Below are 26,825 nucleotides of genomic sequence, written 5' to 3'. Positions count from 1 at the left end.
CTTTTCAAATGCGTACATTGACGCAACTATGCGCCAGGAAATCAGTTGCTGCTGCTGGTTAAGATTGGGTTGCCTGAGCGAAAAAAAAACAAAAAAAAAAAAAAACGGCCCCCCCCCAAAAAACCTAGTATATTTGATCGCAGACAACAATCAGCGGTCATCTTGGTCGCAGCGCACGACGGAGAGAGACCGTAATACACAGTTCGGCTGCCGTGGCGAAGGCTACCTGTGCGCCGCACATACCGATCTGCGGTCGTAGTGGCCTCCCCGCACGGAGGAGAGGCCGTAGTGCCGAGGCCGGCTTCTGCAGGGAAGGCTACGTATGCGTCGGAGACACCGACCCGCGAACGGCGAGATGAGGACGCATTTGCGCGTAAAGCTCCGCCCGACTTTAACGGTAAAGGCAACGAACCTGGTCGCGGAAGACACTTATCGCAGATGAAGGCTACCTGCACGTGCGCCATAGACACTGATCGGCTGTCGTCTCGGTTTCAGTGCACGGAAAGGAGCAACGGTAACACTAAGCTTCCATAGTAAAGGTTATCTGGGCGTGGCAGACGCTAATCGTCGACCATCTCTCCCTCCGTCCACTCCCGTTCTGAGCGCCAGGATCGTTTTTGAAAAACGACACTAGTTTCTGGCTGCCAGAATCGCTTTTGAAGAACGACACTACTGATAACGATGCTGTTTTGCGGCCCTAGACAACAGTACCGCTCTATCTATGCAGGCCCGTAGCCAGGGGGGTTCGGGGGGTTCGAAAGAACCACCCCTTTTGGTGGGAAAAGGTCCACTCTGGATAAAATTTAGGTTCATGAAGTTTTTATGAAAAAAGGTCCACTTTTTCAGAAAAAGAACCCCCCTTTTGAAATTGCTGGCTACGGGCCTGCTATGGGCCATACACAGTGATCGGGTGAAAGTACGTGTATGCCTTTGGTCGCAATTACCGACACTCACACATCATACATTATGGTAACTCTAAATAGATCGTCGGGAGAAGATAACAGAAGGCCTAGCGACGAACAGACAACTTCCGGTCAAAATTGACAGAATTCCATGAAATTCGAACTTTCAGAAGTTCTGAGCACCTCCATTTCATGAATTTCGGCCAGAACGATCTTTTCCCAAATTTAATTATTTTCTACTGTTCGAAATTCATGGCACATTACCGTATAGACTGCCCCTACCTCAGATTAATAAGTTAAGACTTACTCATTCAGAATAATATGATACAGACTGGTCCCTTTTTAGATGAATAAGATGGACTGGTCACAATCCAGAAAAGTTAAAGACTTGTCTCCTTTCAGATTAATCTTAAAGAGGGTATGGAGAATGCTCTGAAGACTCTCAGCCAGTACCCAGTGAAGACCCGGGTTAGCCTCACTGGCACACTGGTGGTAGGCAGGGATATAGCACATGCCAAACTGAAAGAGAGGCTGGATGCAGGAGAGGGTTTGCCACAGTACATGAAAGACTATCCAATTTATTATGCTGGTCCTGCAAAAACACCCGAGGTATATTACTTTGCTTATAAAACACCTGAGGTATATTACTTTGCTTATAAAACACCCGAGGTATATTACTTTGCTTATAAAACACTTGAGGTATATTACTTTGCTTATAAAACACCTGAGGTATATTACTTTGCTTATAAAACACCTGAGGTATATTACTTTGCTTATAAAACACCTGAGGTATATGACTTTGTTTATAAAACACCTGAGGTATATTACTTTGTTTATAAAACACCCGAGGTATATTACTTTGCTTATAAAACACCCGAGGTATATTACTTTGCTTATAAAACACCTGAGGTATATTACTTTGCTTATAAAACACCTGAGGTATATGACTTTGTTTATAAAACACCTGAGGTATATTACTTTGCTTATAAAACTCCTGAGGTATATGACTTTGTTTATAAAACACCTGAGGTATATTACTTTGTTTATAAAACACCTGAGGTATATTACTTTGTTTATAAAACACCTGAGGTATATTACTTTGTTTATAAAACACCTGAGGTATATTACTTTGCTTATAAAACACCCGAGATATATTACTTTGCTCATAAAAGAAACTCATGAATTAATAAAATATTGAGAATGATAAAAAATGTAAGTCTCTCAGAAAGAGTTCAGATGTTCTCTATGGTAAACTGGTGCCAAAGGGGGGCATCTCAGAGTAACCTTGACTTTATTATCAGTAGGTGGGATGCACAGCTTCATTCTGTTACCCTAACTGTCCCAACTGCTCCGTCCCAGCTCACTTATCTGCCTTCCTGTCCCACTTGTCTGCCTTCCCATCCTACTTGTCTGTCTTCACATCCTACTTGTCTGTCTTCACATCCTACTTGTCTGCCTTCACATCCTACTTGTCTGTCTTCACATCCTACTTGTCTGCCTTCACACCCTACTTGTCTGTCTTCACATCCTACTTGTCTGCCTTCACACCCTACTTGTCTGTCTTCACATCCTACTTGTCTGCCTTCCCATCCTACTTGTCTGCCTTCACATCCTACTTGTCTGTCTTCACACCCTACTTGTCTGCCTTCACACTCTTATTGTCTGCCTTCACATCCTACTTGTCTGCCTTCACATCCTACTTGTCTGTCTTCACATCCTACTTGTCTGCCTTCACATCCTACTTGTCTGCCTTCCCATCCTACTTGTCTGTCTTCACATCCTACTTGTCTGCCTTCACATCCTACTTGTCTGTCTTCACACCCTACTTGTCTGCCTTCACACCCTTATTGTCTGCCTTCACATCCTACTTGTCTGCCTTCACATCCTACTTGTCTGTCTTCACATCCTACTTGTCTGCCTTCACATCCTACTTGTCTGTCTTCACATCCTACTTGTCTGCCTTCACACCCTTATTGTCTGCCTTCACATCCTACTTGTCTGCCTTCTCATCCTACTTGTCTGTCTTCACATCCTACTTGTCTGTCTTCACATCCTACTTGTCTGCCTTCACATCCTACTTGTCTGCCTTCACATCCTACTTGTCTGCCTTCCCATCCTACTTGTCTGTCTTCACATCCTACTTGTCTGTCTTCCCATCCTACTTGTCTGCCTTCACATCCTACTTGTCTGTCTTCACATCCTACTTGTCTGTCTTCACATCCTACTTGTCTGCCTTCCCATCCTACTTGTCTGCCTTCCCATCCTACTTGTCTGCCTTCCCATCCTACTTGTCTGTCTTCACATCCTACTTGTCTGTCTTCACATCCTACTTGTCTGCCTTCCCACCCTACTTGTCTGCCTTCACATCCTACTTGTCTGTCTTCACATCCTACTTGTCTGTCTTCTCACCCTACTTGTCTGCCTTCCCACCCTACTTGTCTGCCTTCACATCCTACTTGTCTGTCTTCACATCCTACTTGTCTGTCTTCACATCCTACTTGTCTGCCTTCACACCCTTATTGTCTGCCTTCACATCCTACTTGTCTGCCTTCCCATCCTACTTGTCTGCCTTCACATCCTACTTGTCTGTCTTCCCACCCTACTTGTCTGCCTTCACATCCTACTTGTCTGCCTTCCTACCCTACTTGTCTGCCTTCACATCCTACTTGTCTGCCTTCCCACCCTACTTGTCTGCCTTCACACCCTTATTGTCTGCCTTCACATCCTACTTGTCTGCCTTCCCATCCTACTTGTCTGCCTTCACATCCTACTTGTCTGTCTTCCCACCCTACTTGTCTGCCTTCACATCCTACTTGTCTGCCTTCCTACCCTACTTGTCTGCCTTCACATCCTACTTGTCTGCCTTCCTACCCTACTTGTCTGCCTTCCCATCCTACTTGTCTGTCTTCACACCCTACTTGTCTGCCTTCCCACCCTACTTGTCTGCCTTCACACCCTACTTGTCTGCCTGCCCATCCTACTTGTCTGCCTTCACATCCTACTTGTCTGCCTGCCCACCCTACTTGTCTGCCTTCACACCCTACTTGTCTGTCTTCACATCCTACTTGTCTGCCTTCACACCCTACTTGTCTGCCTTCCCACCCTACTTGTCTGCCTTCCCACCCTACTTGTCTGCCTTCCCATCCTACTTGTCTGCCTTCACACCCTACTTGTCTGCCTTCACACCCTACTTGTCTGCCTTCACACCCTACTTGTCTGCCTTCCCATCCTACTTGTCTGCCTTCACATCCTACTTGTCTGCCTTCCCATCCTACTTGTCTGCCTTCACATCCTACTTGTCTGCCTTCCCACCCTACTTGTCTGCCTTCCCACCCTACTTAATAATAATATAATAATAAAACACTTCTTTAAAACCGCGCTACACATGCGTCTCAGCGCTGTTTACATAAAAAATAAAAACTCCACAGATAAATTAAAGCCAGTATAAACTAAAACAGAAAACTTAAAAATTTTAAAAACTAAAAAGATGCTATAAATTAAAGTATTCTTTAAATAAAAAAAGTTTTTAAATTCTTCTTAAAACAGTAATATGAGTCATCCAGAGACACATTAGATCTTGTGATAAAATTAGACCATAAAATCGGTGCACAAATCTCGAAACTTCTGTGTCCATATGTTTTAAGAGTCTTTTTGGTGTCTTTTCGCTTAAGTTGAAGTTGTCCACTAGATCGAAGTGATCTGATAGGAGTTAAAAGTTCTATGGTAGAGTTTAAGTAAAATGGACAGTCGTCCTTTGAAATCTTAAAAGTCAAAAGTAATATTTTAAAAACTATTCGTTGAGACACGGGTAGCCAGTGGAGGTTTCGCAGAATTGGTGTGATGTGTTCGGACTTCTGAGCTTTACAGAGGAGACGAGCAGCAGAGTTCTGAATTGATTGTAGCTTTTCCATTTGATAGTTAGGTATTCCAAACAATAGGCTATTGCAATAATCCAGTCTAGAAGTTACAAATGCATGGATGAGTAATTCAGTTTGCTTGGTGTTAATAAGGTGACAGATCTTGGATATCCGTTGGAGACTAAAATATGCTGTTTTACATACTTTGTTGATGTGTGATGTCATTTCACATTTGTTATTAAAAATAACACCCAAGTTCCTTACTTCTGTTGTTGGTTTTATAAAAGAATCCCCAACCTTAATACTATCAAGTGCAGTATTGTCTTTGAAGAACTTAGAGTTGAAATGGACTAATTCAGTTTTTTCATCATTAAAAACTAAGTAGTTGGACTTAAGCCAAGATCTAAGTTCATTCACACCCTACTTGTCTGCCTTCCCACCCTACTTGTCTGCCTTCCCACCCTACTTGTCTCTCTTCCAACCCTACTTGTCTGCCTTCCCACCCTACTTGTCTGCCTTCCCACCCTACTTGTCTGTCTTCCCACCCTACTTGTCTGCTTCACATCCTACTTGTCTGCATTCTGTCTCAGTTATCTCATTTGCCTCACTGTCTCTGCATAAAGAAAAGTCAGTCCATGTTAGGACTGTTCCTATAATGATAAAGAACATGTAACATAATTTGAAATCAGAAATTGCAGATTCAGGCACACCGATGTGTCTCACTTGTCCCCTTCCCATCCCACTTTCTCTTTGTTTCATCCCACTTCCTCATCTTTTAATCCCACTTGCCCACAATTTCATCCCACTTGCTCACAATTTCATCCCACTTGCTCATCTTTCAATCCCACTTGCTCACAATTTCATCCCACTCCTCATCTTCTAATCCTACTGTAACTGGTATATTACTCGGAAATATCCCTATTCCAGGGCTATAACAGTGGATCATTTAGCCCCACCAGAGCAGGAAGGATGCACTCCTATATAATAAGTGTATTACTCATAGATATCCCTATTCCAGGGCTATGCCAGTGGATCATTTGGCCCCACCACAGCAGGAAGGATGGACTCCTATGTGGACCAGTTTCAGGCAGCTGGAGGCAGTATGATTATGTTGGCCAAGGGAAACCGAAGTAAACAGGTCAGATATCACATTACTAAAGTAAACAGTTCAGATATCACAGGTCATATATCACATTACTGAAGTAAACAGGTCAGATATCACATTACTGAAGTAAACAGGTCAGATATCACATTACTGAAGTAAACATGTCAGATATCACATTACTGAAGTAAACAGGTCAGATATCACTTTACTGAAGTAAACAGGTCAAATATCACATTACTGAAGTAAACAGGGCACATATCACATTACTGAAGTAAACAGGTCACATATCACATTACTGAAGTAGACAGGTCAGATATCACATTACTAAAGTAAACAGTTCAGATATCACAGGTCATATATCACATTACTGAAGTAAACAGGTCAGATATCACATTACTGAAGTAAACAGGTCACATATCACATTACTGAAGTAGACAGGTCAGATATCACATTACTGAAGTAAACAGGCCAGGTATCACATTACTGAAGTAAACGGGTCAGATATCACATTACTGAAGTACAGGTCACATATCACATTACTGAAGTAAACAGGTCGGATATCACATTACTGAAGTAAACAGGTCACATATCACATTACTGAAGTAAACAGCTCACATATCACATTACTGAAGTAAACAGGTCACATATCACATTACTGAAGTAAACAGGTCACATATCACATTACTGAAGTAAACAGGTTAGATATCACATTACTGAAGTAAACATGTCACATATTACATTACTGAAGTAAACAGTTCACATATCACATTACTGAAGTAAACAGGTCACATATCTCATTACTGAAGTAAACAGGTTAGATATCACATTACTGAAGTAAACATGTCACATATTACATTACTGAAGTAAACATGTCACATATTACATTACTGAAGTAAACAGGTCAGGTATCACATTACTGAAGTAAACAGGTCACATATCACATTACTGAAGTAAACAGGTCAGGTATCACATTACTGAAGTAAACAGGTCAGGTATCATATTACTGAAGTAAACAGGTCAGGTATCACATTACTGAAGTAAACAGGTCAGGTATCACATTACTGAAGTAAACAGGTCAGGTATCACATTACTGAAGTACAGGTCACATATCACATTACTGAAGTAAACAGGTCAGATATCACATTACTGAAGTAAACAGGTCAGATATCACATTACTGAAGTAAACAGGTCACATATCACATTACTGAAGTAGACAGGTCAGATATCACATTACTGAAGTACAGGTCACATATCACATTACTGAAGTAAACAGGTCAGATATCACATTACTGAAGTAAACAGGTCACATATCACATTACTGAAGTAAACAGGTCAGATATCACATTACTGAAGTACAGGTCACATATCACATTACTGAAGTAAACAGGTCAGATATCACATTACTGAAGTAAACAGGTCACATATCACATTACTGAAGTAGACAGGTCAGATATCACATTACTGAAGTAAACAGGCCAGGTATCACATTACTGAAGTAAACGGGTCAGATATCACATTACTGAAGTACAGGTCACATATCACATTACTGAAGTAAACAGGTCGGATATCACATTACTGAAGTAAACAGGTCACATATCACATTACTGAAGTAAACAGCTCACATATCACATTACTGAAGTAAACAGGTCACATATCACATTACTGAAGTAAACAGGTCACATATCACATTACTGAAGTAAACAGGTTAGATATCACATTACTGAAGTAAACATGTCACATATTACATTACTGAAGTAAACAGTTCACATATCACATTACTGAAGTAAACAGGTCACATATCTCATTACTGAAGTAAACAGGTTAGATATCACATTACTGAAGTAAACATGTCACATATTACATTACTGAAGTAAACATGTCACATATTACATTACTGAAGTAAACAGGTCAGGTATCACATTACTGAAGTAAACAGGTCACATATCACATTACTGAAGTAAACAGGTCAGGTATCACATTACTGAAGTAAACAGGTCAGGTATCATATTACTGAAGTAAACAGGTCAGGTATCACATTACTGAAGTAAACAGGTCAGGTATCACATTACTGAAGTAAACAGGTCAGGTATCACATTACTGAAGTAAACAGGTCAGGTATCACATTACTGAAGAGAGGATGTTATATGTTCAAATGTGTTCTGGTAACTATAATGGCATTTTATGCAGAAATCTGACATAATATTTTCACATTTTGATGAGTTTTATTACCAAAATTAATATTTTTATAGGTACGAGAAGCATTTTTTTAATTTTTATTTTCACAGGTAACAAAAGCATGTTTTATTTTCGCAGGTAACAAGAGCATGTTTTATTAGTACCACCAGCGTGTACACTGGCAGTACTCATGGTTTTAGTCCCGACCCATCTCGTATGGCGCAGCTGGCTACGTTGGCTCCGCCGGCTCTGCTGGCTCTGCAGGGTGTCGAGGGATACAAGTCACCGTTACCGCTTCTCCTCCTAGACCGCAAGGACCTGTGTCCCCATCTCTTGGATTTAGGTCACATATGATCTCATCTTGAACCCCCTGGTATTTTTGTCTCAGTCGGTGCATTGGCCTGGGCGTGATGCTGGTTGAAATGCACCCTTGTCAAAATTTTTGAAAGTTATCTCGCAAACCAAAGGAATTATTAGAAAAATTACTACAGAAGTCTGACTGAGAGTCATATGTGGAGATTACGAATATGCCCTTGGATTTGACTTTTGACCTTTATTTCAAGGTCAAATGGGACAATTTTTTTTTGCAAAATTTGTTTTTACTTCTGCTGATTTTCAGAAACTACACAGATCTAACATATAATATTATGGGCAGGTGTTACCCTTACAGTTGTCTTTCATCTTTGTGACTTTGGGGTCAATTGGTGCATTTTCACTGGAGTAGCAGCCATTAGATCCCAAAACTGAAAACTCTCTCTAATTCTGGAGTTGTTATTGCTAGAGACCTCTTGTTTTTTGTTTTTGCATTTTGTAGAGCTTGTCAGTGCAACACTGGAGGTGGTGCCCATTTTTTGTTTTCGATATGGCTTTGGCGTTATATTATATCAAAAAGTTCAACATCCGATATTCAGTGGTGAAAATAAAATGTGAAATACCCCAAAATTAGCAGAGATACACCCATAGTTACTATAGAACTTGAATAGGAAGTCATATACTGGTAATCTAACTGTGACCTTGAAATTGACCTTTGGCCTAATTTTTACCATGGACTGAACCTTGCAAAATTTCTATCTCTTATATCTAGAAAACTGGCAGAAATACACCCAAAGTTACTGTTGAACTTGAATAGGAAGTCATATATTGGCAATCTAACTGTGGCCTTGAAATTGACCTTTGACCTACTTTTTCACCATGAACTGTATACTTTGCATATTTTCTTACCCCTCATATCTTCAAAGCTAGCAGAGATATACCCAGTGTGCCCCTAAGTTTTCTCTTTTGTCAGCATATTTGCAATACTGATAACACATTTTAAGGAAAACCAAAAGGGCTATTGTCTAGAAAATCACAGGAGTGATCAATGTTAGGTAAATACAAGTCAGTTTGAAATTCTGCTTGATTGGACCATTTTAGTTACATTTTTTTTTTTTTTTTTTTTTTTTTTGTATTTTTTTTTTTTTGTATTATTTTGTATTATTTTGTATTTTATTTTTTTGCATAATTTGAGACATCTTGTTGATTGCATTTTATAGATCTTGTCACGCATAAGACTGGTGATAGTGTCCCATTTCTTTCCATACGAATGAGCTTACCCCAGCTGGAGGTACAATATCCGGAGGCGGTATCGCCTCTCTGATCCTCTTGTTTTCACAGGTAACAAGAGCATGTTTTATTTTCACAGGTAACAAGAGCATGTTTTATTTTCACAGGTAACAAGAGCATGTTTTATTTTCACAGGTAACAAGAGCATGTTTTATTTTCACAGGTAACAAGAGCATGTAAAGCACATGGTGGTTTCTACCTTGGATCCATTGGAGGTCCTGCAGCCATCTTGGCCAGTGACTGTATTAAGAAAGTGGAGGTTCTGGAGTACCCTGAACTTGGTAGGTGCTGACAATTTTGTTTCTGTATTAAGAAAGTGGAGGTTCTGGAGTACCCTGAACTTGGTAGGTGTTGACAATTTTGTTCTGTATTAAGAAGGTGGAGGTTCTGGAGTACCCTGAACTTGGTAGGTGTTGACAATTTTGTTTCTGTATTAAGAAGGTGGCGATTCTGGAGTACCCTGAACTTGGTAGGTGCTGACAATTTTGTTTCTGTATTAAGAAGGTGGAGGTTCTGGAGTACCCTGAACTTGGTAGGTGCTGACAATTTTGTTTCTGTTTAATCCTGTCAACCCAAGACTTTTAAATGTTATCTTATATTTCAGCTTGTAGTACATTGTAGTTTGGTGCCAAATTTTGATTTTTAAAAAGATCTTCCAGTGAAGTAGCAGGTTTTTAAAATTAAACACTTTTTGTATGATTTGTTAATTCCCCATCCCCCAGTGTTTAGCAGATATTTTTGTGTCATTCAGGTATGGAAGCCATCTGGAAGATCGAAGTGGAAGATTTCCCAGCATTCATTGTAGTGGACGATAAAGGAAATGATTTCTTTGACCAATGGTCTTTGGAGTAGATTGCAGTGGAGGAAAAGGGCAAATATAACTACAAAAACAGGGGAAATAATATCTGGACACTGTTTATCGGATGAGAACTGGATATGATTTTTGGGCTAAAAGACTGTCATTCTAACTTTTATTTGCTGAATTGTTCTTTTGGTACATTGCAAACACAATTTATTTAAAAGTGTGGGGGTATTGTAACATTATAATTTTCAAAGTACAATTTCAAAAGATCTGCTTTAATGTGTTTGTTGCAGTTTTGTTGATGTCAGGATTTAGAAATAATCAAATGTTGCTGACATGTTCACATGCTGTATGTGTAGGTTAATTCAAACATGCTGTCTTTTTGAACAGTGTTCAGTTAACTGATTGCTTTCAATCTTGTGTATTCATGGCTTTATTGACATACTCAGTACACTGTGTAGCAAAGAGAGCTTTCTTTGAGTGCATCTTTCTACTTGTTGTTTAAAGAAAACTGTATCCACGCTTTGTAATAGCAACTGTCTGCCTAATATAATGAAAACATCAGTTAGGAAGAAGTAGAAAAGTAGTGATATCTAATATCAGAGTAAATGGTACTAAGTGACTATAATCTAGAATACATCTAGAATCAAACATGACTTTATATCAGCAAGATGTTATATTTATAACAAAAATAAGAAAAACAACATTAATTACTTATTGGATTTTTGACAGAGGTTAATTTGCCAGTGGTGAATTATTGGAAATACATCTGTTTTGATTTCAATTCTTTGTGACATAAATGTCCAGTATTAAATTTGCCTTTGTTTGTGCATGTCTTAGTTGAAATTAAAGTGCAAACACAGTAAGTTCTGTACTCATCACTTGCAGGCCTACTGAACTACCAGACTTGGCACTGAATGAACCTGAATGCACCGGTAGATCAGACCACAATACCCGTTTTCAAGGTGTGTACCAGTACGCGCTTCGAAGTATCAGACACAGCACCGCTCTTGCCAAGTACGCGATGTGACAGTGATGATTCTCAGCGGGGTCGGAAAGTAGTGCATCTCATCTCAAAATTTGTTCCGGGGTATGATACTGTGGAATGCATACTGACACACACCTTCTAGTAATAGTGTACTCCGATCTACCGGTGAATTCAGGATCATTCGGCGCCGAGTCTGGTAGTTGGGTGGGCCTTACCTAGCTCTGTCTGTCTGTGTCACTCTTGGAAGAAGGCTACAATGTTGCTGACACTGCATTATGTAAGGCTGCATTTACAACCAGTTGGTCCATGGAATACCTAGTCCACAGATCAAATATGACACGACTCATTTACAACCAGTTGGTCCATGGAATACCTAGTCCACAGATCAAATATGGCACGACTCATTTACAACCAGTTGGTCCATGGAATACCTAGTCCACAGATCAAATATGGCACGACTCATTTACAACCAGTTGGTCCATGGAATACCTAGTCCACAGATCAAATATGGCACGACTCATTTACAACCAGTTGGTCCATGGAATACCTAGTCCACAGATCAAATATGGCACGACTCATTTACAACCAGTTGGTCCATGGAATACCTAGTCCACAGATCAAATATGGCACGACTCATTTGAAAGCAGGCTGAGATTGAATTGCTGTGCCCACTTGCTCAGGTATCATGCATGGGAAGCAGTAGTTAATTTATTGCTAAGTGGGCGCCATATTTGATATGCAGTCGAGACTAGTTATTCCGCAGATCAGCTAGTTGTGAACACGTCCCCAGTGATATATATCATGAGATTACTTGGGGGCCTTAAATGGGGGTCAAGTTTGGATATAGGCATGCTTCTATTATCTTTTACATTTCTTGTTCACTGGGTATATATATATATATATATATATATTAAGCAGTGTAACAGGTTTTCAAAATCTTAAAGATGGATGACTCTGGTCTTGAATACTGCTATTTCACCATCACACTGAAACTGTTGGTCTTTAAATAGTTAAAACGCAGTACAGCATCGATGACTTTTGTTAGTCATTCACAAATTAATTTTTTTTGAAAAACATGATAGAAAAAAGATGAATAACACACCAGATTTTATTGAAACCATACATGTGTACATGTTCAAAAGGTTACAAGGTATCTTCATATTCTATCAACTTAAGAACCATGTTTGAAAGATGCTGTTTTGAAAGTCATTTCACTTTGAAAGGTCCTGGGATTACATAATGTTGGGTAACTTGGATTACATAACACAGTATGATACCCAAGTCACTGATGACTGTTTTCTAACTACCCCAGGATGGGACTGTCTTTACAGTGTTCACGGAAGGACTTGCAGCAGCCCTGCAGGACGGTGGGGCTACGGCAGGCGTCAAACTTATTGTCTGAGAAGATAGTGGCACAGGTGAAGGTATTGCCATCTTTATCACTGAATGATGTACCAAGGTGGTCTCCATTGCACTCTGAAATGTAAACAGTTATAATGAAATAAAGTTATATATTAATTGGCAGTATTTTTATCACTGAAGGACGTACCAAGATGGTCTCCATTGCACTCTGAAATGTAAACAGTTATAATGAAATAAAGTTATATATCAGTGGACAGTATCTTGGTGATTTTTTTTTATTTTTTTCTCATTTTTTTCTATTCTCTTGGAAAATGTTTTCATGAATTGGCATTTGTGCCTGCATAAAATCATATTAACTGGCTGTCACCCTACCAATGTTTTTTTATCATCCAGTGGCCATTGAAAACCTACCCCCACTTCAAAACCTCTACACTTTGAATCCATCAATATTTCCTGATGGCCACACAATTGTAGAGGGAAATTTATAAAAATAGTCAAGACACCAGGTGAGGTGATTTGGACAAATATCTGATATGTTCATTTACCATTTTATGTATCTCTTATTCTTCACCTGTTTCCCTTTTCAATACATCATCTTAAACTTATTTAATTCTTAATGTTTTTGAAACCTTTTAACAGGGTAAATGATTCCCAAAAATCAACATTATATGTAATGACACAATAAATATTCAACTCTGCGTAAAGCCTGCACGATGAGAAATAAAGACCTCTCTATGCTTACCACACATGACTCCCCTGGTAAGACAACAGTGCTGAATGACCTGGTGGTGATGACAGGCGGCAAGACCAACTTTACTGATTAACTCCGAACACGTCATGTTTCCAAGCAGGACATTGGTTGTGTCACCATAGCAATCTGGAATAAACGAATCATGTGCCTTTTTGTTTATGGCAGCTTTGACACTTCTTATTGTTTGGGAAGGCATATACATATGTTAGACTGATGATGGTGGAAGCCATGTGACTTTCCACCCTGGCCCTGCCTCACCACATTGTAACAGCTAGTTAGATCAGGGCGTTTTTATGGTACCGGGGCATCTGGACAGCACAGAAGATGCTGTAGTAATTTGACTGTCATTTAACACCCTCTCTGTCCCTTGCTACACAATACAAAGCGGTGTAGGTGTGACTTACTGTCGCAGACTTTCCTTCTGCTTGCACAGCAAACCCCAGCCACATCTCCCCTGTGACAGGCCGTCTGCCCTGTCTTCATGAAGAAGTCGTGACAGGTCATCTCATTGACGCGGATGTTAGGCGTGTCCTTGCAGTCTGTAAAGAGATACATGGTGACATGATGACACATGTTGACATTTGGTTGACATTTTGATAAATATTTATACCTAAATCACTCAATGATATTTTCAGGCTGTATACTAGCACATGTCGTTACACGTAGACTGATGGCCAATAAATCACTCAGTGATATTTTTCAGGCTGTATACTAGCACATGTCGTTACATGTACACTGATGGCCAATAAATCACTCAGTGATATTTTTCATGCTGTATACTAGCACATGTCGTTACATGTAAACTGATGGCCAATAAATCACTCAATGATATTTTTCAGGCTGTATACTAGCACATGTCGTTACACGTAGACTGATGGCCAATAAATCACTCAGTGATATTTTTCAGGCTGTATACTAGCACATGTCGTTACATGTAAACTGATGGCCAATAAATCACTCAATGATATTTTCCAGGCTGTATACTAGCACATGTCGTTACACGTACCGTACTCGGATTAAGAATGTGTACATTTACCCCGTGGACCATTTGAAGATTACACTGCGATTAATGCGGTGGAAAATACAATAGAGAGAGTGTATAATGATAGGGTCGCTAAACGATTGTAGACGGCATATAGTAACTAGCCTAATCCCTTGGTCGCCTGGGTAGCCACGCCCCCTTAGAGTACTTATGTAAACAAACGGTCTCCCGTAGCGAACTATCCTTTTGTTCAACAGCTTCGCGCGTGCAGCTGATTATGTATGTAGTGACACTATAGCTAACTGCATATAAATTTGTGCTAGCTGTTATTTGATTCATTCTGCTGTGTCAGATGTTGTAGATCAGCCCACTGGTTCGTTGACTTCTGTTTTTCTGAAGATTGGTGGTGCAGATTTTGAGTGCTTAATTATGTACCCTCCTTCTAACAAGAGAAAGGGGAAGGGAGATAAAAAGAGAGAGTGTCAAATGAAACGGGTAATGAGTAATACATTACATTAAATAAAGGGACTCGCGGTGGAAGAAACTATAGACTGTTTTGCATCAAGGTATGCCATTGTAATCCGACATGGCCCATAACATGATCCATAACATGACTCATTGTTGTATGCCTTATATTTGTGCCGACTAATATTTTACTCTCGTTCATTTCGTGAAACTATTTCCTTAAAATAAAGTTTTACCTGTATAAATTAACTTTGTGACATGAAGTAATTAATAAAACGCGCCTGTTGAAAAGGGGGCTTTTCGTAACAAATAAAGGTTCACTATTCAGAAAAATATCGTCGCCGTTCGTCGCCGCTACCTTCAGGAAAGCGTACCCTCCGCGTGGATCACCGGCATTTTTGATTATCTGACAAATTAGGGCAATTTACGTTTTAGCTAATAATTCTGAATTTACTAATATTTTGGACTAAATTCGATGTCAGATTCATAGCAATGACGGAGAGCCGACAGAGTAACTGTTTAATTTTCTAAACTAATCAAACTAGAACGCGTGGCGATAAAATGTGTCGCTAGATCTTGTAAACACTCAGCGAAATGCACCTAGCTAGTGACTATATTCAATGTGCCGTCACTTAATTGCTTTCTCGATTTCATTAATTGACGATAGTAATTGCAGATAACAAGGAAGAGGAAATGCTGAAGACAAAACAACGTCGGGTCTTTGTGTGACTTTCTCCCTAAACACTTTTTATGTTGCTGTCAAAGAAAAAGGAGTCTAGATAGCGATTATTTAAACCACTGCTGCTGCTTTTGCAGGTAGACTTCCTCGTTTATCATTTAAATGCTCCCCTCCCCCAGCAGACCCAACTTGATGCATGTACGTCTTGGTAGCTATAGTACAGATCTTGGTTCAAGTAATGAAAGGTTTAAGCACAAAACGATAATTTGAGGCTATTTTTTCATTCAAGACAAAATAAAGTATCTATGGTGTGTGACAATAGGGACTTTACAAAGCTTAATTTGTCCTTAATTATATATACCAGTGGCATAGGCGAGCGACGTAATTGTAACCTCAACTTGAGGTATCCTCGATGAAAGCGGAGTACAAAAATTAACTTTTTTAAATATCGATTACAACATGCTGTACAATGATATTGAGACTAAAGGGTTTAATGGACTTCTTTGCCTTAAAAGCAATTCATTTCAAAATTAAAAGAAACAGTTTTTTTCGGGGAGCGCGGGTAGACAGTTTACGTCAGGTGATTCGTTAAAGTCGAGGAGTGTTTCACTATCAAATGTGTAAATCATTTATGTCATAAAACACTATAAGAAAGCTTTTTGTTACGATCTGCAACATTTGTTCATTTATATAGCAGGGCGAAGTTAAAGCCAGAGGTAAATAGAACCTAATACCGTAATCCTCCTCGTCCATTTATTTAAATCGTATCAAAACGTTTGATACACAATGTTCATTAAATTAATAATTTTAGCGATTTATTAAAACCATATTGGTACATAAAAGTTTAAGATTAGCATAAGTTAAGCAACAACCAGTATGAAGAACAACACCCTTTTTAAATGAGGCAAGACACCCTCTTCACACTGATTATAACCTTGAGAAAGACATTATGCAACTTAAGGTAAAGGAGGTCTTTCATCTCGTGTGTGAATACAACACATTCTTTGTCACTTTTACAAGACAATGGAGGCGAGCAAGTAGAGTAATTACAATACACAATAAAAAGGACATTAGTATAGAAAGCTTACTTCGGGTCAGCCCTTTGCTTGTTCGAATGAAAGAGATAGATATCGCGCCGCGACTCCCTTTATTAAACCTTCGTGTGTTTGTGTAAAAGTGTGAAAGACAGGCAACGGTCTTTAGTCGCTGTTGATATTGTTCGCGATTAATATTGAAGTATAACTCCTTCGCCTGCATGTAAACGTGTTACTTTTCCTCATGTTCTCTATATTTCTTTTAGGTGGTTGAGACAATGGGATGAGATCGATAAAAGTAAAGGTTAATCTAAACAATTAGATGCGATTTTTGTGAAATGACTTATTAAGTGATGTGCATGTACCTAGCATGTTTAAATTCTTGAATTTCTAATTTGTTAAATCTTTCATACACGGCCTCATATATGTATTACTCTCAGGCCTTCGATATTATTGTGTTACACGGGACTCCTGGAAACCTGAAGCACAGGTCTACGGAGTCTTGTTATCCTTCATGCAGTTTTATGGCTGGGATGAACACTGCGAAGTAGAAACAGGCTTTACTTAGCTTTACTTGATGCACGACAGTTTAAACAAAACCAGTCTGCAAGGCTTGCTTTGATTTGGCGTTAACCTTACACTGGTTTAAAAAGAACAAATATAAATATGTTCGATGGATTAAATGCCGGCTTTGTTATATTTTAACTAAATGCGTTCATTTGCACAGTTACACAGATAATATTTTTAAGTTGTCTGTCGTTCAGCACGCATTATAGGCGAGTAGCTAAATAGTGACGGTGATCAATCCAAGCTCAATCTTGGCAAGTATCGTTTACAAAATAGATCATGTTGAATAAACTTAATTACGCTTTAATAAATAATCAACACATGGTTCGGTTATTGTCACTTGAAAGCTTTCGATCAAAGACGTTCAATGAAATCACAAATCATTTGACGATTAAAAAATGGACATGTTCAAGGGGCAGTTTTTGTTTCAGATAAAGGGACTTCAGGTTCAGGTAGAGGGTTCAGTTACGTGTTTCATCGGATGATAGCATCACGCCCTAGGTCTAAGCGAGTTGAATAGAAGCTTTTTATCCAAACATCCTATTCCTAACTACTGAGTTAGGACAAAGGTCTAGTAACATGCACTGTGCAATTACTATTAATGGATCAGACGCATACTTGATTGTTTTTCCTCTGGTGTCGCACGTATGCATCCTTTCTTGAGTGATCTAAAACAAGTCGCTAGTGTACCATGTTTCTCACTGTAGCAAAATACGTTCGACATGGTGTTTCTGAACGGCAGCCGGAGACACAGTAATTGTATAGGCATGCTTTAAGCTTGTTCGAGAGACAATAACAGTCGGGTTTAACAAAAGATAGCGACCATAGTAAGACCCCCTCCTATTTAACTGATGATTTACACTTTTAATTGACCGTACTTTCGTATATTGTATGATCATACAGCCAGAGTTCCCCCTGTTGCACGTTGTAGTTGGGTTGTCATTGCGCCTATGTCAATGCACCTCATTTAATTTCAATATTATAATATAAGCATAATATAAGTAATATGTTATTTCCTTATTCCTCTTTCATTATCATTCATGTTTTATAAATACTTGAACGCTTGAATGCAGATATTTCAAATTAAAACGTAAGTACATAAATAAATTATACATTTATAAATTAATGCAATAGGAATTTTTTGAGACAGATTGATGCTGACGCTCATGCATTTCAACCCAACAAACAATAATTAGTTCAATTTTTGACTGCGGAAATTTCATATAGGATGAAATAACTGATAACAAATTTAACAAGCAGTTTGTTAGCAACACTAAAAACCAGCTGCGCGTGCCAAACTAGTGAACAAAAGGACAGTTCGCTTCGCGTGGCACGCCTTAGCATGGGTTTAGCCTCTTCAAGCTATAATCCTATCGCCGCAACAAACAATAGGGACCTTCTGGCTGATGTATCCTGCTGTTAATTACACCTAGTTACAGCGGATTGTCACGCTCGCGCTGGGCCACAGAAACCGGCGTCATGGGGTTCACTCGTATTAAGTATTGTGTTATTCCACCTAAGCTATTGTGTTTGTGCGTTCGAATTTTGAAGGGATTTATACGGCCCTCCATTGTTTGTCCGCCCCCTTCTATTCACAAGATAGGGATTAAAACATTTCAAACGTGGTTACACCGGTGTACAACGGAAACAAAATTATTCCGACCACTGTAGACTGATGGCCAATAAATCACTCAATGATATTTTTCAGGCTGTATACTAGCACATGTCGTTACATGTACACTGATGGCCAATAAATCACTCAATGATATTTTTCAGGCTGTATACTAGCACATGTCGTTACATGTACACTGATGGCCAATAAATCACTCAATGATATTTTCCATGCTGTATACTAGCACATGTCGTTACACGTAGACTGATGGCCAATAAATCACTCAATGATATTTTTCAGGCTGTATACTAGCACATGTCGTTACATGTACACTGATGGCCAAAAACTAAACTACAGATCTAGAGAGGAAGGAGAGGGAGCTAAGCGTGCACTCATGTGCAAATATTTAGTCCTTTATTTAAAAGAGCACTGCCTAGAGCAAACTACTGCTTTGAGTACAGGAACCCTTATGAGTTTGACAAACCAATATAAACCGCTTTTTACTAACATTTTTACACTTATTTTTGATTGAATGAAATTGTTATCTTTATATGTGTCATTCTTACAGTTCTGAAAAATTTTATTTTCCCTACCTCCACAGTATCTCCATCGTGTGGCACAACATTTCCGTGACAAATCCACGTGGTCACAGAACTTGATCCCTGTAGCCTGGAAAATCTGGAGGCACGTCAACCCGTTCACCGTCCCGCCTTCATCCTGGCAAGCTGAACATTAGAACAAAATATAACTGGAGGTACGTCAACCCGTTCACCGTCCCGCCTTCATCCTGGCAAGCTGAACATTAGAACAAAATATAACTGGAGGTACGTCAACCCGTTCACCGTCACCCCTTCATACTGGCAAGCTGAACATTAGAACAAAACAACTGGCCATGAATGCCGTGCGTTAGTCTTGTGTCAAACTAATACGTAAGTATTACATACATAAATATTCTGCTACGTCTTGAGTGGAAGGGTTGTTTCGTGTTTGCTTGCAACTTGTACGAACTATAAGAAGAGAGAGAGAGAGAGAGAGAGATCTGACTCACGCGCAAACCCCACATTTCTCTTGTGTACAACAGCCTGGTTGGCGTCAAAAAATGGATCCACAGCTAAAAAGAGAAAATCGGCGACAAATACAATAAATGGATAGACGTCAACGTTGCACAGAATACTACAAAAAGGACATCTTGTATTTTTTGAAAAACCTATTAACTGATAATACTGAATGTAACCAATGAGGAAGACTAGCTTAATTACCTTTCTCTCCAGACGAGTACGACACTTCAAACTCCTCCTGTAACCAAAATCAACAAACGTGAATTTTAATTAAAATTGAACTATACTACATGTGTATACATGAATAAACTCCTGTAAGCAGCACCTGATGGTCTTGATAAATCTAAGTTAAGGCATACCACATGTTTGTATGCATTTAAAGAGTACATTATCAAAAATGAGACTATAGAACAGCTTACTCGATTTATTTTCTGACAACAAAATGCCATAGAGCACATACATATTATGTAGATTACTAACCTTAGCAAAGACAACAGCGAGGCAGCAGTACAGCAAAAGTCGCAGCATTTTGCCCACAGTTCTGTTCTTTCAAATATGATCTGAGTTAATTCTTATTTTCCTTGGTTTCACCTCTCGAATGATGCGTTATATATACCATTTAGCACAAGTCAAATGCGTAGTTTTCATGGACAAATCGTGATGTTTTTGAAGACCTGATGCATGGCGTCACTTTCAAGGACAAAACAACGAAAACCGTAAAACAATCACTGAATCAAAACTTTAGCGCTTAGTACTTTCCATTTTAATCAATTCATAATGTTTGAATGCAGACATCTACAAATGAAATTTACTGGACTGGTTACTGTTTATTGTTCTATCGAATTTTGACAGTTCAGTGAGTAGTATTATCAATCCAACAGAAAGACTACTGTTTTAATGTTGACAGTAAAAATAAGTTTTACAGTACCTGGGCGTCCGATAGCGGCCAGAAACGCACACGTGGGTACGGGACAGGTGCCGTGGTAATGTTGATAAACAACGTGACCGGTAAGTGTAAACAGTCCCGAGAACGGGTGCTTTAACTTAATTCAGGGAAGGTTATTCACTTGTATTGGAGGTAGACATCTTGGCAGAGACAGGAGTATCGATAACGTAAGGTCTTGGTAGCCAAATGTAGTTAGAGAAGTTAGGGTCGATATTGAGACTTGAGACAGGTGTCAGATCGGGGAATAAATAGGCTAATCTAGTAGCCCCCGAAGTACCACCAATCCCTGTCTAAGATATTGCGCCGTGTCGTTCAGTAAGAATTTTTTTTCTACATACAACTCAATGTAACATAAAGGACGTTATGAAATATCAATTCTAATTCAGGTAGATTAAGTACCGATATTGTTGATATTAATAAAAAACAGTATTTTAACTGATTTTACATATATGAATAGCCCGCTAACCACTTACGCCAGTGGCAGTAAATATGTCATTACTGTCACGTGTTATTCCAGCAAAGAGGCACAGGCAAGTGTTTTGTCATCCAAGCAGGCAAATGAAGTGGCTTCCTTAAGCTTCCTACTGGATCGTTTTATTAGAGGTAATGATATCTTACATATAGATCATTGTTAAAAACTAAAGAAATATGAATGAAAAAAATGTATCTTAAATATTCATTTAATCAGTGCATAAAACTAAGGCCTAGCTTGTTTTATCAGTTTTGTTTCCCCACGAAAAAAAAAATGATGCGTTAATAGATAAAACAAAATAACCAACCTCCTAAAAAGCACCAGTTGCAGAACAGCGGACTAACAGGTAAAAATAATGACATCTTGATTAAGTCAATTATTGCTGTATGTGCCTAGAAAATGATGTAAATAAAGCCAAATATTATTTCACAATGATTCAATCAGACCCTGAAAAGGATGCTTCTTAAATAGAGAGACAAGGCTCAGTGAGCTGTGATTCTAAATCAAGTTGTGTCTGCCTAAAATACAGAAAGAGAGAAAAACCTCGCCTTTCATTGCAATATATGGCAGGTATGCGACATAGCTTGGAAATCTTCAGTTTGTTTTAATGTTTTGTTAAATATATCACGTGAAACAGTGCATCAATATTAATACATACAGTAAATACAATACTCACTCCTGCTGAATTTTGGTGCCATACTAAAATTGTGACAACATGTTGTCTTCTAAATTCAATCATTTCTACCAGAGATTAGAGGACTGCACTGGAAGTGGATCAAACGACAAAGAAAACGAACAAAAAAGAAAAAAATGAACCCACAAGTCCTCCAACAAACCACAAAGAGGAGTACAGATGCCTTGTCACAAGCCAGTCAGGCCATTCTTGAGAATACTGCCCAAGGACAATAGAGGTAAATACAAGGACATGACAGAGGGCACATCGTCTAGGATGTAAGGAAACCATGGTGTGTACAATCTTCGTTTTAATTTTAGCTATCCAGTTTAATACTTTTGAACATTGTAAAAGTCGCTACACATGGATATTAATACATCTACAGACTCAACCACACGTCTGCCCTTCTCATTACAGGCAATATCGGTGGACACTAAGATGTTAAAACAGAACAACAATGGTGACAAGATACCAAGATCCAGGGTTGGATCCGTACCGGGTGTGACGCCAAACCAAATACAAGGCATACATAATATGATATGATATACAATATGATATTGTGCACTGTGAAGAAAAATACACTGAAAGGCACATGTGGGTGGCGAAAAAAATATATATTTGTTGGCTAATTCTATTTGATATAATATAAGTAAAAATACGTAACTTATTAAATTTCATATGAATATAATATTATTATTTTTGATGATATATTAATCTCCATGGGTCGTTTATCATTTAATGAGAAATATATGGAATCTATATGTTTTCTTAATATCCTACCTGTATGAACCTGTTGCTCTCTTTATCATTTATTTATTTTACATGGGTTGGGGGTTCGTTTATATTACATTTATAAATTTAACCGAATAAATTATGTCTATATTATAATGATAGCAAAATATCATTCTTAAATTATTTAAAGGTACATACGAACCGAGCATCGGTGGAGTGTGGATTCCCAGTAACACATGTAAACCACTTCTACTAGATTCTTATATGACTCAAATAATTTCGACATGCCAAGGGATAAACTGAATAGATCACTCGATCGGCCATAAAAGACCTTTAGACTTCTCCTTTCTTTAAATTTATGGTTGTAAATTTAACCTACTTCCGTGACCTACTTTCCTGCACCATTGACATACAGCTTAGAATACCAGCAGAAAAATCTGTTCAAACATCACTTTGGGGTAAAATTAAACAATGCCTTTTGGTAATTCTCTTAGTTATACTACTTGTAACTATATGCTGGCATTTGGTTGGTTTTTGTGACAAAAAATTGACTTTGTATGCATCTTTAACGACATATTCGTTACCAATGTTATACATACAAAACAACGTCTGGGATAATCAGTTGCTAGTTTAGTTGGGAAAATATGTCCTACAAGTGACTGCAGGACTTAGCATACAGGTAACGGATTAAGTCAGTGGTCAACGCACCACTAACGCGTTGGGTGATTAAAAAATTCGTCTAATACCTAACTACGCCCCCTTTTTATGAATGGTCGCCGTGGGAAGAAGACAATGCGACCATAAGTAATTAACGCATCGGCATTAAGGTTTAACAATGATGTTTTTCTCAAGCCAGCACGTAGCGCGAGCCTTGTCAAAATAAGCTGTTGAAGCCGCAGCGGGACGCCAACACCACTTTATCTTTGGTTGTTATGTAATCCGGTAAACGACGCGTGGCTCGTTGAATCAGCTAATAAGATTGCGTCAGTTAATTATAACCTTGTGGAACGTGCTTGCATCATATATCTCGCTAGACAACTTGATTGACTTATTTCATTATGGATTTGCCGAGCATTACTAAAATTTTACCTGAACAGTTTACCGGGCGATCTCGACAGCGGGACTCTCACATTGCAGGGCATGACTCGCGTATATGCACAGAGTCTGCTTGACATGAATATACTACATGTAATGCTGCTGTGGTTTAATATGTTCTTTAAAACGCCATGTTACACTGTTAACATCTTTTCACTCCATTCACAGAAAATTTATTTTCAAAACAATAACTACATTCCGCGACGAGTCGACTTTGAGCACGCGGCTGATATTTCATTGCCGCCATTTTTTACATGTGCAAGCAACAATATATCGAACGTGCTAACTTCATTGCGACAAAAAAGTCGTTATAGCTTTTAGATAGAACTGTTAAAAGTTCTTATGCACCTCAGTGCCCTTTTTTATACTTTACACTTTTATATCTTATTGAATTTCAGGTTACAATGGTAATTCAGACGATGTAGGCACATGTAGGCCTACATGCCTTATCCGACGACAGTGTTAATTTATTGGTTTGTTTGCGGTCATTTTTGTGTTGCCATGTTGCTCACTATTTTTGTTTTAATGTTTCATCTAAAAGTCAACTTAAATTTTATAACCATTAATTGCATGGAATCAACATTTGTTGGGTTAGACTATCAAACTAAATTAAACTTTTAAGTAACAAGTTAAAACTTTGAAAAAGTTAAACTTTTAAATTGTGGAAAAGGATCAAACTAACATTCGAACTAACATATTCACTGCATGCAACGTTCAATATTATTTTGTTATCAACATTTGCTTGCTGGTAAAAGTTGTTGTTTTAAATAGGTCCGTTTTTCATATAAAGTAATAAAAGGGCCCTTAAATAGCCTAATTTTCATAAGAATTTTCAGTGTTTAAATTGTTTGTTTTTATTTGCTTCATTTTACAAATTATTGCTTGCTGCAAATTTGATAAAATATAGGACGTTTTAAGGACAATTAACTTTCTGTAAAAATTATCCAGCGTTTGTATTAATGTAAACAAAACTTAATTAAATCTTCTTTAAAAGAATGCAATTGTTCTTCATGTACGCATACACATTGTAAATTGAATATGTAGACCCCCCTCCCATGTAAAACGCTTCTAATATATACCCTATATCCTTTTTTCTCTTCAGACAGACACAATAGAGAATTCGAAAGTGGTCAAACCAAAAATGATTTTTGGCAAACAGATAACAGATTCTACAGAATGAATAAAAGGAAACACTCCAGCAATTTTTTCTTCTGTTTTTTTTCCTATCTCAGTGAAAACTTAAATACCCCTAGGATGCTACGTGGGTCAAGCGTTCCAAAGTAACACGTACCAGTATCAGCATTCTTCAACAAAAAAGTTAGAAACAATAGTATCTGCAGTGCAGTAAAATTTGAAAGAAAGACAGAAGACAAAGGCTACTCTCACATCAGGTTTTCTCCCTGTCATTATTTTATATAAGGAGTCCGCTAGTCCTCTGGTTTTCTCTCCTACTTTTTTTCATCACTACATTCTTATTTCACCTACAGGTGTTATTATAATATCTCTTAAATAAGAATAAAGCAATAATGAGTATAATATCGCATAGTTTTGTGAAGGGATCACTATAACATATTTTTTCTTACGACGGGACTGAACCCGATCTCAATCAACAGCCTACAAAGCACATACCAACATCTCAACATTCCGTTTGAGAAAGTTCATTTCGAAAAAAGTATTTGTACAAATTCCGAGTGTTGGTAGAGAGTGCTTTTAATTTTTAAGTTGATCTTTGAAATAAAATTACATAAACTGTGATAATTTTAAGCCTTCCAGCAGGATTTGTTATATGCGTGCTAATGTCTCTGTCCTTATCGGTATTCATCGGACATACCTCAGCAGACAATGGAAGAGGAAGTGACAAAAGAGTAGGAAACTAACAATGCTGTCATGAGTCAGCACTATTGTCCCTAAAATAAAGACAGGCAATGGTTATCTGTAACTACCTCTGGTTGAAGAGAATGAGGTGAGAAATCGACCACTAATTACTGTGGCCATAAACTTCGTTATTAACCTAATTTGCCTTCTCCACCTAGATCTCGATGCCCAGTCTATCACGATGCAAATATTTACGTCTGTGACCACATTCTGTACACCGCAACGTATACCAAATAATATACATACATTGCGAACAAAATTAAAACAAATATATATAAAAAGCAACTGTCACACGCATGAGATGGACAGTGAATCGTTCAGCTATTCGGGGGATAAAACCATCTGACTCAACGCACTTCATGACAAAGAACGTTCACACAAAAGAAAATGATAAGATTATAAAAACAATTACGAAACGCCACCCTTACAATACATATCAATCCAATTTTGTAATTATTTAGCAGGGAGTGAAGGATGCGAACATTCTTTGTATCTATATTTATAACAAATATTTCACTGCCACCCCCTTACCCAGTACACACGACAGCTACCGCTCATATTTGTGTAGTGAAGATGGGTGAGATAGCATGTATGAACTGATGCAGAGCTTATTTCTGTTTTAGGAAAGTGATCTCCGTTTTGTACTGCGTTTTGTACTGTTTACTAAACTAGTAATTAACCAGCGAGGGGTAGGTTAAGAGTGCAATTAGCTCGTTACTAACAAAGGACTGCAACTCTTGTTTACGCGCCAGGGCGGCTACGACTTTTATCAACTTGTGTCGCTGAAAATAATCAAAACAAAGTCTAGCAACACACGCAGAATGTTCGACTTTGATGTGGAAGGGCAGACTTTCCTGAAGCAAGTTAAGTGTTGGAAGTTTCTACGACGACTCATATTTTTAAGAGACACGAACGGAACCGCTATATCCCGGATGTAATGAACAAAAGCTGACTGGTGGGGCAAGACATGTTAACACATTTTTGAGAAAAAGTGCATATAAACTTCACGAGCAACGCAAAACCTAAGATATGCCCATACACAAGTTAAAATCAACCACCCTTTACATAAACCCCGCCAGCAAATCTGTTGA

At 38.4% G+C, this 26,825-nt stretch overlaps 2 protein-coding genes and 1 long non-coding RNA gene across 6 annotated transcripts in view; 2 read left to right on the top strand and 1 right to left on the bottom strand.

Annotated features, from left to right (window-relative positions):
* LOC106174628 (uncharacterized) overlaps positions 1-11,257 on the top strand; it is a 38,801-nt gene extending 27,544 nt beyond the window's left edge. Inside the window, exons 10-13 of the mRNA XM_086994948.1 lie at positions 1,305-1,511; positions 5,778-5,897; positions 9,805-9,922; positions 10,393-11,257. Coding sequence (XP_086851074.1) covers positions 1,305-1,511; positions 5,778-5,897; positions 9,805-9,922; positions 10,393-10,493 — 546 coding nt within the window. The 3' untranslated portion in view covers positions 10,494-11,257. The remainder of the gene's footprint in view (positions 1-1,304; positions 1,512-5,777; positions 5,898-9,804; positions 9,923-10,392) is intronic.
* Positions 11,258-12,517: 1,260 nt separating this feature from the next.
* LOC106159797 (uncharacterized) lies at positions 12,518-20,579 on the bottom strand. Of its 2 annotated transcripts, none has more exons than XM_086994949.1 (7): positions 20,422-20,579; positions 20,143-20,179; positions 19,932-19,994; positions 19,477-19,608; positions 13,949-14,083; positions 13,536-13,670; positions 12,518-12,907 (listed from the first exon to the last, which is right to left on the bottom strand). In XM_086994949.1, exons 1-7 carry the CDS (start codon positions 20,467-20,469, stop codon positions 12,735-12,737), a joined length of 723 nt encoding a protein of 240 aa, XP_086851075.1. In that variant the 5' UTR covers positions 20,470-20,579; the 3' UTR covers positions 12,518-12,734. The 2 variants fall into 2 exon arrangements, with proteins under 2 accessions (XP_086851075.1, XP_086851076.1); XM_086994950.1 differs by lacking the exon at positions 12,518-12,907 and adding an exon at positions 12,914-13,001.
* A 283-nt stretch (positions 20,580-20,862) lies between these two features.
* On the top strand, positions 20,863-22,946 carry LOC106162023 (uncharacterized). 3 transcript variants are annotated; one of them, XR_015330994.1, is made up of 4 exons: positions 20,863-21,054; positions 21,405-21,490; positions 22,108-22,324; positions 22,450-22,946. It is a non-coding gene; the product is annotated as an uncharacterized LOC106162023 (long non-coding RNA). The 3 variants fall into 3 exon arrangements; XR_015330993.1 differs by having other exon boundaries at positions 20,863-21,202; XR_015330992.1 differs by lacking the exon at positions 20,863-21,054 and having other exon boundaries at positions 21,341-21,490.
* Positions 22,947-26,825: the final 3,879 nt, after the last annotated feature.

Source organism: Lingula anatina, chromosome 9, assembly GCF_051362555.1.
Source record: "Lingula anatina isolate TDL-2025a chromosome 9, LinAna3.0, whole genome shotgun sequence".
Taxonomy (NCBI): Eukaryota; Metazoa; Brachiopoda; class Lingulata; order Lingulida; family Lingulidae; genus Lingula; species Lingula anatina.
This window is presented reverse-complemented; position numbering and strand designations above follow the sequence as displayed.

Bases quoted from the DNA above. Each gene is read 5' to 3' on its own strand.
- LOC106159797 (XM_086994949.1), bottom strand. From the start codon at position 20,469: ATGCTGCGACTTTTGCTGTACTGCTGCCTCGCTGTTGTCTTTGCTAAG. The intron at 19,609-19,931 runs GTGAGTCAGATC...TCTAATGTTCAG, and splicing joins GAGAAATGTGGGGTTTGCGC to CTTGCCAGGATGAAGGCGGG. The intron at 13,671-13,948 runs GTAAGTCACACC...CGTTTATTCCAG, and splicing joins CAGAAGGAAAGTCTGCGACA to ATTGCTATGGTGACACAACC.